Source organism: Podarcis gaigeae, assembly GCF_964106915.1.
Source record: "Podarcis gaigeae genome assembly, chromosome: Z".
Classification (NCBI taxonomy): domain Eukaryota; kingdom Metazoa; phylum Chordata; class Lepidosauria; order Squamata; family Lacertidae; genus Podarcis; species Podarcis gaigeae.
Window position 1 is genome coordinate 4,798,731 of NC_139691.1, and position 13,530 is coordinate 4,812,260.

The 13,530-nt window shown below is 44.7% G+C and overlaps 1 protein-coding gene across 4 annotated transcripts in view; it reads left to right on the plus strand.

Moving 5' to 3' along the window:
* Positions 1-13,530, plus strand: part of COL27A1 (collagen type XXVII alpha 1 chain) — a 245,466-nt gene that overhangs the window by 129,050 nt on the left and 102,886 nt on the right. For all 4 annotated transcript variants that reach the window (XM_083721577.1, XM_083721578.1, XM_083721579.1 and 1 more), the window contains 5 exons: positions 4,020-4,073; positions 4,444-4,497; positions 6,034-6,078; positions 8,265-8,318; positions 11,196-11,240. In XM_083721577.1, the coding sequence (XP_083577703.1) occupies positions 4,020-4,073; positions 4,444-4,497; positions 6,034-6,078; positions 8,265-8,318; positions 11,196-11,240 (252 nt within the window). The remainder of the gene's footprint in view (positions 1-4,019; positions 4,074-4,443; positions 4,498-6,033; positions 6,079-8,264; positions 8,319-11,195; positions 11,241-13,530) is intronic.

Consider the following 13,530-nt stretch of genomic DNA (forward strand, 5'->3'; position numbering starts at 1 on the left):
CCATATTGGTCAGCCCTCAGTTATTAATATGTTTGTATCAGGAATAGTCTTTGGCAGATACTAGAAATCCATCAGAAAGCCAACAGGGTTAAAATAAATAAAGGCTATTTAAGTAACGGGACACGGTGTTGGTGGCTGAACTAGCATCCTATAAACATGTCAGAGAGGAAAAGCAGAACATGGATAGGTTTAAAAGAGAAATGGTTTATATTATGAAATTGGATGCATCAAAACAGTTTGTGCCATAGTCAAAATATGAGTCTTAAAATCTTGTGGTGAGGTTCTGGATTAGTTTCAATGAATTATATTTTTCGGAATGGCTGTTTTGTCAAGTTTACTACAGTTCCTCTTGTTCATGTATGTGACGAGGCAGTGGTTGAGTAGTGTCCATCATTCTTTTATATAAGGAACAGGATGAAACACTAAATATTTAAAGAGCGCCACCTATCTTCCTGAAGAAGGCTAATTTAAGCCCAGGTCCTTTGGTTATTTTTGCAATGTGGTTGTTGGTGCAAAGTTGCTCCCCCTCCCTTGGCTACCTCTTGCACTGCTCCAGTAATATACAGTGGTACCTCGGGTTAAGAACTTAATTCGTTCTGGAGATCCGTTCTTAATGTGAAACTGTTCTTAACCTGAGGCTAATGGGGCCTCCCGCTGCCACCGCACAATTTCTGTTCTCATCCTGAAGCAAAGTTCTTAACCCGAAGTACTATTTCTGGGTTAGCGGAGTCTGTCCACTGTTGGAGGCAGTATGCCTCTTAGTGGAGGTTAGTTCATAAGGCCAGATGGGGCAGTGCCCCCAGCCAAGGGGTGGCCAAGGCTGCCAACCTCCTCCTCCTCCTCCTCCTCCTCCACCTTAGTCTCAATGTTTCCTTTGTAGGACTCAACAGGGAGGAGGATGGGGACAAAACCCGAATCAGTAGGCTTGTCTATCATTGGCTCTGGCTGCACCTGATGTTGGTGCCCCTGCCTTCTGCCCCACCAATCCCAATGGATACCAACTACCACTGATGCCTTTGAATACCAGTTGCTGGGAATCACAGGTGTGGGGAATACTTCTGCATTGCTTGCGAGCTTGCCATGAGCATCTGGTTAGCTGCTGCGAGAAAAGGATGCTGAACTAGATGGGCCCTTGGCATGATCCAGAAGAGGACTTCTGATGGCTTTGTGGCATTGTAATTAATGGAGGACTGAGCTGTCATTAGCCTGGACCAGTTTGTAATTGACGGAGGGCAGATCTGTTAACAATTATGAGTCTTCCACATTCAGAGAAGGCAGAATGGCACTGGGTTGCCAGTGGGGTGGGACGGCATACACTGGCTGTGTGTGAGAGTGAAAGACAAAGAAATTTGGACACTGCTTGTTGCCTTTCTGGAAGCATGTTTAAGGCCACTGTGGGAAGCAGGATGTTGAACTACCTGGACCTCTGCTCTGATTCTGGCTGAGTTCTTGGTACATCATCATCATCATCATCATTTTTTTATTTATGCCCTGCCCATCTGGCTGGTTTGCCCCAGCCACTCTGGCTGGCTTCCAACACACACAAAAACATAATAAAACATCAATACTTAAAAATTTCCCTATACAGGGCTGCCTTCAGGTGCCTTCTAAAAATTGTGTAATTCTTTATCTCCTTGATAACTGATGGGAGGGTGTTCCAGGGAGGGCACCACTACCAAGATGGCCCTCTGCCTGGTTCCCTGTAACATCACTGCTGGATCTCAGTGTCCAGGCTGAACAATGGGGGTGGAGACGCTCCTTCAGGTATACAGGGCCAAAGCCATTTAGGGCTTTAAAGGTCAGCACCAGCTCTTTTAAAAAGACATGTGCATCATTGGAGAATGGTTTAAAATATTGGCTCACACCACCAGCCCCCCCCCCGCCCCCCAGTCAACGTTCTGGTATTTTGCTGGGTCTGGAACAGCTCTCCATTGAGTGGTATCACTTGATAATCTTTCTCTTTGTTAATATTGGCTTGGACTGTGGCTTTCTTTGTTTCCTTAGTTGAATGGATTGTGGGCGAAAAATGGGGTTGGTGTTAAACGTCAAGTGTTCCAGCTAATGAGCATGTCGTCACCCCTCCATTTGCAATGCCAAGTCTGCTCCCCTCCCCACTCTTCTTGGTCAAGCTTGCAATGCTTTGATTTATTTGTTCAAGAAAACATGACTAGCTGCTGACTCTAAATGCGGAAAGAATTGAATGGGGACTGCCTTTGCTGTGTCGTGCCAAGGAAACATTTGCTGACATAAGCACATCTTTAGCTGAGAGAAAGGGGAAAGTTTTCATGACAAAGAAGGATTGATTTATGCTAAGGAACAAACAACACATTCATAGAATTATTGGGCTGGAAGGGACCCCATGGGTCATCTAGTTCAACCCCCTGCAATGCAGGAATATCAACCAAAGCATCCCTGACAGGCGGCCATCCAACCTCTGCTTAAAAACTTCCAAGGAAGGAGAGTCTACAGCCGTCCAAAGGAGACTGTTCCACTGTGCAACAGCTCTTGCTGTCAGAAAGTTATTTCTTAATGTTTAGTCGGAATCTCCGTTCTTGTAACTTGAATCCATTGGTTCAAGCCCTACCCTCCAGAGCAGGGGAGAACAAGCTTGCTCCATCTTCTATGAGGCAGCGCTTGAGATATTTGAAGATGGCTATCCTATCACTTCTCAGTCTTCTCTTCTCCAGGCTCTTATATTCTCTGGGATAAGATATTGTTCATGCAATTAGCAGATTTCTGAAGTAGATTGCAAGTGGGGGTAGGGCGCATGGTCTGGATGGGGTCTGTGGTGTGTGTTGCTAGTAGACTTGGGTTTTTAAACCATTTGGATTGGGGCTCCTCACTCGCTGTTTGATCCAATGGAATGTTCTTCCCATCGCATGCAAATGGGAAGATTAACAGTTTCCTTATACTGAGGCAGATCCTTGGTCCATCAAGTTCAGCATTGTCCACACTGACTGGTTCTACCTGGAGATGCTGGGATGGAACCTGGACCTTCTCCATGCAGAGAAGGTGCTCTACCACTGAGCCGCAGTTCTTCCCCAATTAGCAGGCATTGCCCATCCCTTGCTCTGAGACCACAAATTGAGACCACAGTTGGGAGCAACTCCACACAATCCCCAAGTCCCAATCCGAATCAGCCTGCTCTCCAGTGCCCGCAAGTTATTATTTATACAGTGCCCCAGATTTTAGGCATATATGATAGGCAAAAGAACCAAAAGAACAGACATTATTTTGATTAGTTACTGGGTTCAGACCTACTGTAAGCAGGAAAACCTGCTCCCTGCCTTGCTGGCCTTTTCCCACCTGGCCTGGGAGGACAGGGCCCCAACTGACTCCAGCTGCAAGAGCTGAGGCTGATGAACAGACTCTTAGAGTGGGGTATTGTTTTCTGGTTTTTGTTGCTACTGATATTATTATTTTTTGTATCTCTGTTTTAAGATCTAATGATTTATGTGGAAATGGATCAGTCTGGTTGTGTATTTTTGATGTGTTTTATTTATTATTTATGTCTACTTTGTTATGTTGCCGTTATGTGTTTTTCCATGTTGTAAGCAGCCTTGAGCATAGTTTGAATCCTGGAAAGGTGGCATACAAATAAATAATGTTTGTACGTATGTACTGTATAGTAGCTGCATGCAGCCACTTAAGGTACTATGGTTTGAGAGAGTTTTGGTCACTCCACTGAATAAGCCTTTATATCTAGCTATAATACTGGACCTAGCTTCAGTGTTCCCTAAACCTATAGAAGAAGCAAAAAATCAACAATTTGGCAACCACAAAATAAAATCAACATTACACACGCAACCCCCCTCCAGTCTAGGCTTAAGTATATAGGTACATAGCAAAACAAGAGTTGACCAACAAAAAAGTTTTTGGTGCTGGTCTTGCTACACTACAATGAGCCTGGTTTATTTCAGCAGGCAACAGGCTAGCTCTCTCCTCCCAATACCTGGTGTGTGAAGCCTTAGCTTGGGGACCTTGTTGTTTTAACACCATTTCTGTCTGATGCTCTCTAGGGCTTTCCAGGTGACATTGGCCCACCAGGACAAAATGGCCCCGAAGGCATTAAGGTGAGTGGTGCTGAAATAAACAGGCTTTGCATTTTTCTTGGCAAGTGCCAGTGCATATGAAAGAACCAAAGAAAGAATGGCTGGGTAAGGAGAGGAAGAGGAAAAATCCTGGAGATCCCTGCAGATAGTCATGGCCAAAGCTCTGGTTTTTAGGGCTTGTTTGTGTTGAGATGGCTCCAAGAGAGCTGGAACAGATTTCTTTTTTCTCTCTTGGTCTCTCTCCCCTCTCAATCTGCAACAGAATTGATGTTGGATGCCGTCCTGTGGCAACACGCACTGGAAGGCAGCTTTCACTCTGTGTTTCGATGAGCCCTTGGAAGCTTGTGTATTTTTTCTCAGCCTTCCCCACTCTCCCCCTTGTCTGTTGCAGGGAAAACCAGGAGCACGTGGGTTACCTGGCCCCAGGGGACTACCTGGCCAAGAGGTAAGAGAGGAGCAGGAGATGCTGACATGTCTTTGGCCATGCTGTGCAGTCCAAATCTACTGGAAGGCACTGGCTTGGCCATGGCTTCAGACACCTTTCCTGCTTTAAGCAAACTTCCTTTCTTTCATAGAGTTATACAGTCTTGTAGATCATCTAGTCCAGCCGCCTTCCAATTCTGCTTGATGCAAGAAATCTGACAGGTGGCTCTCCCTAGCCAGCTTCTGCTTGAAGAGAGGTAGAGAGAGACCTTCACCACTCTGGCAACTGGGTCCATTGCCAAACTGCCCTCGTGAACAATAAGTGTCTCCTTATGTTCAGTCCAACCCATCCTGTAACTCATTAGGATCAAGTTCTGCTCTCTGAGGCTGTAGAGAACAAGCCGTGGACCTCCTATAAGTAGCAGCCCTACATATTTTGCAAGAGAGCTGCCATCTCTCCCCCCATCTCCCCCTCAGGGTCCCTCCAGACCACTAATTTGGGGCCGGTGGTGGTATAGAGGTTAGCGAGCCAGACTAGGACATTGGAGTCAGGGGTTCAGCCAGGAAACTCACTGGGGGACCTTGGGCCAATCAGTGCCTCTCAGCCCAATTGCAGGGTAATTGTGAAGTCAAAACTGGAAATGGGAGAACCATGTATGCCACCTTGAGCTCTTTGAATAAAGGTGGGACATAAATTCAATAAATGAAATATTTATTGAGCAGTCATCCTGATTCACTTGCACAAAGCTGACTTGGAGGTTAAATTATATTTAGTCTTTATAGAGGATTATTTCCTGATTTGTGGGGCAGTTATACAACAGTGAGCATTCATCCTGCTTTCACACTGATTTTCTTGTGGGCTGTTTATATGCATTTCCATTAACCATTCATTCATCCTGCACTTTTCAATTAATTTTCCCATTTCTTTCCAAGCTGCGAAGTCCACTTCGGTTTTTTAAAAGGGAGACAGAGCCCTTTAGTCCACCATAAATGGCATGTGCACTATTGGTGGGCTGGAAGCCTCTTCTCTTCCTTCTGCCCTTCCTCACAGGACTTTCTTTCCATGCTGCTGACCATCTTCCTCACCTTCCTTTGACCTCATTCCACTTTGATTAATGCAGCATAAATTTGCATTTGCATTTCTTGTTTAATTTGCAGCCAAACTGCCTTGATGACTCATGGCAATCCTGAGATCCTTTTCTGATGTACTGCTTCCCTCTTCCAGGAAAATACTTTGCAGTAGTTGCACCAGGTGGTGCTTGCATCTTTTAAAACTAATAAAGTGTTGTAAGCCAACTCAGTTCTACTCAGAGTAGAACCACTGAAATTAATGGATTTAAGTCCATCATGTTCATTACTTTCAATAGGTCAACTCTTGAGTAGGACTAGCATTGGATACAACCCAGAGGGAAGATGCCTTTTCCTTATAGAACAATTACTTGACTTTGCTATCCTGCAACTTACTAATGAACCAAATAAAACCCAATTTATGAATTAACTGCCTAACTGGGTGACAGCCCTGTTTTGACATGTCTCCCATTTTCCTTTTGTGATCCAGGGTGATGAAGGACCACTGGGACCACCTGGCATCCCAGGGGCAGAGGTAAGAGAGATGAAGAGGGTTGTCGTTGTTGTGGGTGGGTGTGGGGAGTTTTTAAAATTTTTATTTTGCTTTGCGAGTGAGACGGCGCAACGGCACTTTCTCACCCTGGCGCCGTTGGGCCAGCCCTCAATTATATTTAGTGCGACCACCTCACGGTACACCAATTATACAAATTTCTATAATTTACCCCAGATTATCTAGTGAGGGACTTGTGTGAGGGAAAACGTGTTGATTTAGAGTCTCAGGCGGAATTAATCAAACGAACACAGAAAGTTTTATTAAACAAAGGAAGTTTATGACACAAAGTGGGCCAGGAATCAAGTTCTTTCAGGTAGAATTTAACTTACTTACTTGTAAGTAAGTTAAGATGTCTCAGGCTTAAACACAATATTGTAGGTACAACTCTTCTTAAACTTCAGTTACTAAACATCAGTTGGTACACTTCAGGTAGATAAATATTCAGGTTTCCCAAAGAAATGGTAAAATGTTCAAATCAGTGTCTGTCACTTAGATAATACAATACTTTCAACACTATACCACTTCCCTCACAGCTTAATCCTTCGGTTCATGAGTGAAGGGCATTTTTCCTCAGTTACCCCCTCTCTTAACAATCCCACACCTGAGATATTATAAATGGTATTACAGACCCAGGGGATCTCCTCTCCCCTTGTCACTGGATTGGGAGTCTTTGGTACCTAGAAGAATTCTCCCCTCCTGGCTAGACTGACCCCTCAGGGAGCCTGAAATCCCATAGGATCTGTTTCTCCTGGTTCAGACTCAGCCCTCCCAGCATACTCCTGTTTGGACACCTTTCCCAGACCCTCAGCCTGGTCTCCTTATCCCAGCTGCGAGGCTCTGTCCTCTCCCTATGGATAGTCTCCTCAGAGTGTATCTCCTTTCCCCCTCAGAACCCCTTCACCCTTTCTTCCAACCTGAAACCTGTCTAACCTCTCCAAACCAATCATATCCCTCCCCCGGAACTCTGGCCAATCAAACGCTGTTGCCAGTCAACCGCTTGCTGGCAGGGGTAAAAACAAACACTTGGTGACCCAACCTGATCAGCAAACAAACTTTTCTGTCACAGCTAGTTTCTAACCAGGGCTTAATTTCAACCATTCCTTCCCCCACCCCCTTATCCCCATGGCTTTGAACCCAGAATATATTTTGAATGGTTCACAGTTCAAACATTGAATAATAATAAAAAGAGTGCTCTGAGCATGTGCAGAGTGCATTTTGCTCACCACCGCGCTCTGAACAGGTTTGAATCTCTGCTTCCACGCCCACCTTTTTTTTTTTTAAAGGTAACTGACAGCCCTGTTTTGGTAACCAGAATATGCACTCCCTGCTTGCTTTTAGATACTTGGTCAAGGTCCTGTTATTTCAGTGTAACTATTTCAGTTGCTCCTCATTTTTTGTTCATTGTTGCTTTGTTTGTAATGAATATATGAATATATATATATATCTTATTTAAAAAACTGGGTGTGGGTGGGTATATATATTCGTGTGTGTGTGTGTGTATGTATCTGCATACACACACACACACACACACACACACACACACACCATTTTAATGTATTTCATAACTAATGGTTAGATTGGCTTGAGGGTCAGCACATACAGAAAGGAGGGACTGAATTATTTTAATTAATCCATAAACCTTCATGGGGCGGGAGCTGAATTACCTTCAGAGTCAAGCCATCTTGTTTTTGCAACCTTCTCCCAGTTCCTGACTGGTCTGACAGGTTACACAAAGGCTTCTTTAAGGGCATGCTGACTAATTTGGTCGAATTTGGTGACCTGGTTTCCACTGGCACCACCATCTTGAATTCTCTCCAACTCAGGCTGAGGCAGCTGTGGAGGTTCTAGCCCACATGATGATGGTTATTTACATTTATTAGTTGCTCCTCCATCCCCCCAAAATGTGACCTTGTCATATTCATAAGTCAAATCCATGGCATTCAAAGCACATTTAACGCATATGGTTTTCCCCAGGGCACTATATTTTACCCCTCACAAAGCTACAATCCCCATGATTCTTTGGGAGAAGAAGTGTGTGGCATGGATGTTACCTTACATAGTCCAAACCAACTCACAGATAAAGCAATCATGTTTGTACTGATTCCTGTGCCTCTTGCTTCTGCTCCTGACAGTGTTTTCTTCACTTGTTTGTGTGTGTCATTTTTCAGGGTCCACTTGGCAGGAAAGGATTTCCAGGCAAACCAGGCCCTGATGGCTTAAAGGTAAAGATGGCTTTGTTTTAGACACAAGAAGGGAGGCATTTGGGTAAAACGTGGTGTTAAAATCCAGGGAACCCTACTGCTTAAGTTTCAACATGCTGTGCATTTGAAAGTTGCTTCAAATGGCCTTTTTTTACTATTATTTCTTGCTCTGGAAATTCCTACTCATGGTGGTTTCTGTGGCAGAAAGAATGATGGTGCATATTTTTGGAAGCCACAGAGTTTTATTATTAACCATTTTAAAATGTCTTCCCTTCCCACCACCATCCTTTTTCTTTCCATCAATCTGTTTTGGATTTTCTCCATCTCTCTCTCTCCCCCCCTCCCCCCAAAATAGTTCTAGGGCATGCTTCTCTCCCCGTCCGATTCCTTCCAGAGATAAAAAAATGTAACTCTTGAAACTGAAGAACAACAAGGCATCCCAAGCAGCCTTTCTGTAATCATGGGGCATGGAACCCGAGAGAATGCAGCTGCTGTTGCCATAAGACTCGCCCCCCCTCGCCCCCACTGCCACATCCTGTGTAAATGCTGTGCTAATTGGATGCTTTTCTGCCAGGCAACCATGCCCTTTGCACGATTTTCAGCATATTTGCAGCTTGGTTAAATTTCTGCTACTCTTTAATTTTTTTTTTTTTTTGGTTAGCGCTAGGTGTTAGGTGCTGTACTGAATACAGGAGCAATACTGGACCTGCCCAGAAGACCTAGGCTCTGCTGAGTCTTATTGCTCCTCTGTGCTTCATGGCTCAGTTCAGAGATCACATCAAGCCATGGTTAAGGGAGCTTAACTGTGGTCTTAATACAGTGGTACCTCGGGTTAAGTACTTAATTTGTTCCGGAGGTCCGTACTTAACCTGAAACTGTTCTTAACCTGAAGCACCATTTTAGCTAATGGGGCCTCCTGCTGCTGCTGCGCCACCGGAGCCCGATTTCTGTTCCTATCCTGAAGCAAAGTTCTTAACCTGAAGCACCATTTCTGGCTTAGTGGAGTGTGTAACCTGAAGCGTATGTAACCTGAAGTGTATGTAACCCGAGGTACCACTGTAAGTTATCTGCATTGACAAACCATGGCCTCCAAACTGAGCAACTGTGGCTTAGAGTGTGTTTATAAACCAGCCTCTGTAGGAAGTCTGAAATGGCAAACCAGAGTTACAATCTTTGCTTTACTTCCCGAGGCTGTAGCACCATAATGGGAAACCAGAACAGTAAAGCAGGTTTCTCTGTATGTTTGGAAGCTCAAACCATGGTTTGCTGTGGTTTCTGAATTGAGCCTGTGTCACATTATTGTGTTGTGGTGAAAACTGTAGTGTGTGAAGAGAGGAAGGGTGTCCTTTATCCATGTTATACTTACAGTTTGAAGTGGATCCCTGGCATTTGTCCACCATAGTTTTGCAAAGACAAGAGTAGAGAATCTCTTTCAGCCCGAGGGGCCACATTCCCTTCTGGGGAACCTTCCAGGGGCCACATGAGAGTGCTGGGTGTCACATGAACCAAGGGTGGGCAGAGCACTGGAAGAGATTCTTACCTTTGTATAATAGACTACATTCCAGCCACTCAAGAGTCCAATTTATCTTCAGCCACACCCAACTTCTCAGTCTTCTATCTGGGGGAGCCAGGCATTACCATAGTTCAGTGGCATTCCAGCCAAGCCATGTCAATTCAAGAGGGCATGGATCGGGGCTAATGAGGGATATGGTTTGATAAGGGTCCCTAAAGGTAAAGGACCCCTGACAGTTAAGTCTAGTCGTGAATGACTCTGGGGTTGCGGTGCTCATCTCGCTTTACTGACTGAGGGAGCTGACCTTTGTCCACAGACAGTTTTTCCAGGTCATGTGGCCAGCATGACTAAGTCACTTCTGGCGAAACCAGAGCAGCGCACGGAACGCCTTTTACCTTCCCGCTGGAGCGGTACCTATTTATCTACTTGCGCTTTGATGTGCTTTTGAACTGCTAGGTTGACAGGAGCTGTGACCGAGCAATGGGAGCTCACCCCGCCGTGGGGATTTGAACCGCTGACCTTCTGATCAGCAAGCCCTAGGCTCAGTGGTTTAGACCACAGCGCCACCCGGGTTTTTCACCACTGTGTAAAGGCATGCCTTCTCATTTGTTACCCTGTGCGGACTTCCAGTAAACTGGAAGGAACCTATCTGTGCCAAGAGTAAAATGGCCCTCAGTCAACACAGGCCGCATCTGCACTGTATGTTTATTATAGCACTTTACACCAAGATTATCAGAGTGCTGAGAGTCGTTAGCTCTGTGAGGCACCCGCTAAGAGCTCTCAGCACCCTTGGCAAACTACAGCTCCCATGATTTTTTAGGGAAGCCATGACTGTTTTAAAGAGTTGGAATGTTTGTTTGTTTTTTATAATGTTTTTATTGGTTTTCCAACACATATTAAACACAATACAATACACTATTCAAAGACAAACAAACACATAAACACACACAAATATAATTTCAAAACCTTCTTTTCTTAAACATTGCTTCTCCGACTTCCCCATACCTCTCCTTTCTGCATCCCTATTTCCAAATTTCTTTCAGCAAATCCTCACTTAATTTAACTAATTACTCTTTTCTTTCCCCTTCTCTCTTAAGAGTTGGGATGTTTTAGAGTACATCACGCTTCAGCCCCAGTCAGCATGGCCAATGATCTGGGGTGGTGGGAGTTATAGCCCAACAAAATTTGGAAGGCACCAGGTTGGGAAAGACTGCAGTTGGGAAGCAGAGAGTCTAGTGAATAAAGAATTCTTATTTGAACTCTACGTTCATGAGCAAACCTGTCTGTCACAGTAATAAGTTTGAAAAAAACTTTGCAAAATTTTAAGTGTCACATGAATGGCAAGTAGTAATCCTACTCTGGTCTTCTCTCTTGTCTTGATTCAGGGTGAACCAGGGAATCCAGGGCGACCAGGAAAAGTTGGTGATCAGGTAAATGTCTTGAAGAGCATTTTGCTCATTTCTCCTTGACCCCATGGCATGATAATGATTTGTTTGTTCACAGTAGCTTTGATGGCTGTGGCTGTCCAGGAAAGCCACCTTTCTGGATCTGAAAATGTCTTATCAGAGCAGCAGTTCCCTGAAGTGTACAAGATACAGTTGTAAAAATGTACATGTGCCTGAACAGGAAATTGTTATATGTAGATTTAAAGACTCCGAAACTCACGATGCAATGTGACCATGTGTGGAGCATGTATGCCCAAAGATACCTATCACTTTTAATAATAACAAAAATGAAAATATTGAAGGAACAACAGATACAAAAGGTACCAGATGAAGTCTGAATTGGGCTCAGAAAATGGAATTCCTTTTCCTGGTTCTGTGCATCACTAGTTATAACTGCAGAAGCTGTGTGTTTAGCCTAACAGAGTTTAAACATTAGGATTTATTCTCTATGGGTCTTTGCTGAGTGAAAACTTCAGCTAGTGCCAAAGACAATGGCTGCATTTGGACATCATGCTAAACCATAGCTGAGCATAATGAGAATGAGCTGCAGCACCCCCTTCCTTTTACTTATTCTTCTTATTTCAGTTAATCACAGTTTAGTATGTCATCTGAATCCTAAACATGGCTAATACTAATTGCAGTTTGTCTAGACGAGCCATTGTCAGAAACTGCTGGCAACAGCCCCATGTAGTGATGTGCATAACTGCATCCTTGCAGCCAGCAGCTGCCTCATGTGGTAATTTTCTGAACTGAAGGTGGCTGCTTCTCAGCAAAGAACCTTCCAGATCTGGACTGTCTCCACCCAGTCAGGTGGCCACTAAATCCTTCTGGGCAGGAAGTAGAATAAAGGGTTTCCTGCTGCAGCTGAAACTTGCTCAAGCAACAAAATATGCCTGACCTCTGGTGTGTCTTGCATTTCTGGTGTTGATTTTGTTCCTGCCTTTCCCTCTAGCCCTACCTTCTAGGATGGCTTCTGATCTTGACTTATAGAGCCTTGAGTCATCTTTCACCCTCAGATCCTTGCTGTTCATTCATCCTGACTCTGGCTTGTATTCAAGTCCTACCTTCCAGGAGTGGGAAGCGCAGGCCCAGGGACTAAGCCCTTGGAACATTCCCCAGGCCACACAACCCAGTACTGACCCTGTTTCACACCCCAAGTGTTTCTGCCTGGCTAGAATGTGTCCTTGAACTCAGGTGATGCCTTTTCTTGTCTGAATGGAAGACACGGAGCAGTGTGTGTACAAACTACCCAATTGTACAAGCCGCTGTACACTGATGATGATGATGATGATTTGTTTATATGCCACCCCTCTGACTAGGTTCCTGCAGCCACTCTGGGCATCTTCCAAAGATAAAGTTTGCATTTATTGCTCCTCCCACTTTTGCTTCTGGCTCTAGCCACCACTAGCATTGGGTCCTCAGAAGGTTGCCCTGGAGAGAACTTCATATTTTTACAAATTCCTTTAAGGCTTCCAATCTTGAACTTGGCAGCCTGCAATAAATGTACAGTATTTTGTCCTCAAAATGCATGGTGGGAAACGCCACCAAGAGACGAGTAAATTAAAGCTAACCATTGTGGTTTCCTTCTGTCACTGGGAATGAAAGGGGGAAATTGGATTATTTCCCAGACGGATTCGGATCAAATCGGTGTGCAGCTGTCTAGCAGGGAATGTAAACATTGATTGATGCCAGCCTGCCCAGATGAAACCGTGTGCCCACGTGGAAATGATCCCTGTTTTAAAATCCGTTGTCAGGATCTTTGCTAGATTGTGACGCCAGGCACTTACTCAAGAGAGAAAAGTCTAGTTCCCCATGGGCCTGAGGGGGAACCACAGACATAAAAGCTGTAAAGCCCACATTTGTGTGCATGTTCGAAACCACCAAACTGACCAACTGCTGTTTAGCCTCACAGCCTCTGACATAGGCATCTCATTCCCATGTGACCACAAGGAGTAGCCTGTGGTGCCTTTGGATGAGACCAGCTGTGGACTACTCAACTGCTGTGGCCTGTCCTAGAAGCCATATTTTACAGTCATTCTTTGCTCAGTGGTGGAGCCCTGTTTCAACTGTTTTGCAGCTTTTCGTTTTTTTTTATAGCCCACCTCTTTCTCTCCCCCCTCTTATTCTTCTTTGTTGCTTTTCTGGAGGGCCTTTTCAGTTGTGGCTCCCTGCTGATGGGATCCTCTCCCCAGCGAGGTGCCTCACTTGGCAGATGGAGTTACATGGCAAACAATAATAGTTAAGTGCCACCTTCATGAACCTTTGGTGAAAGTAT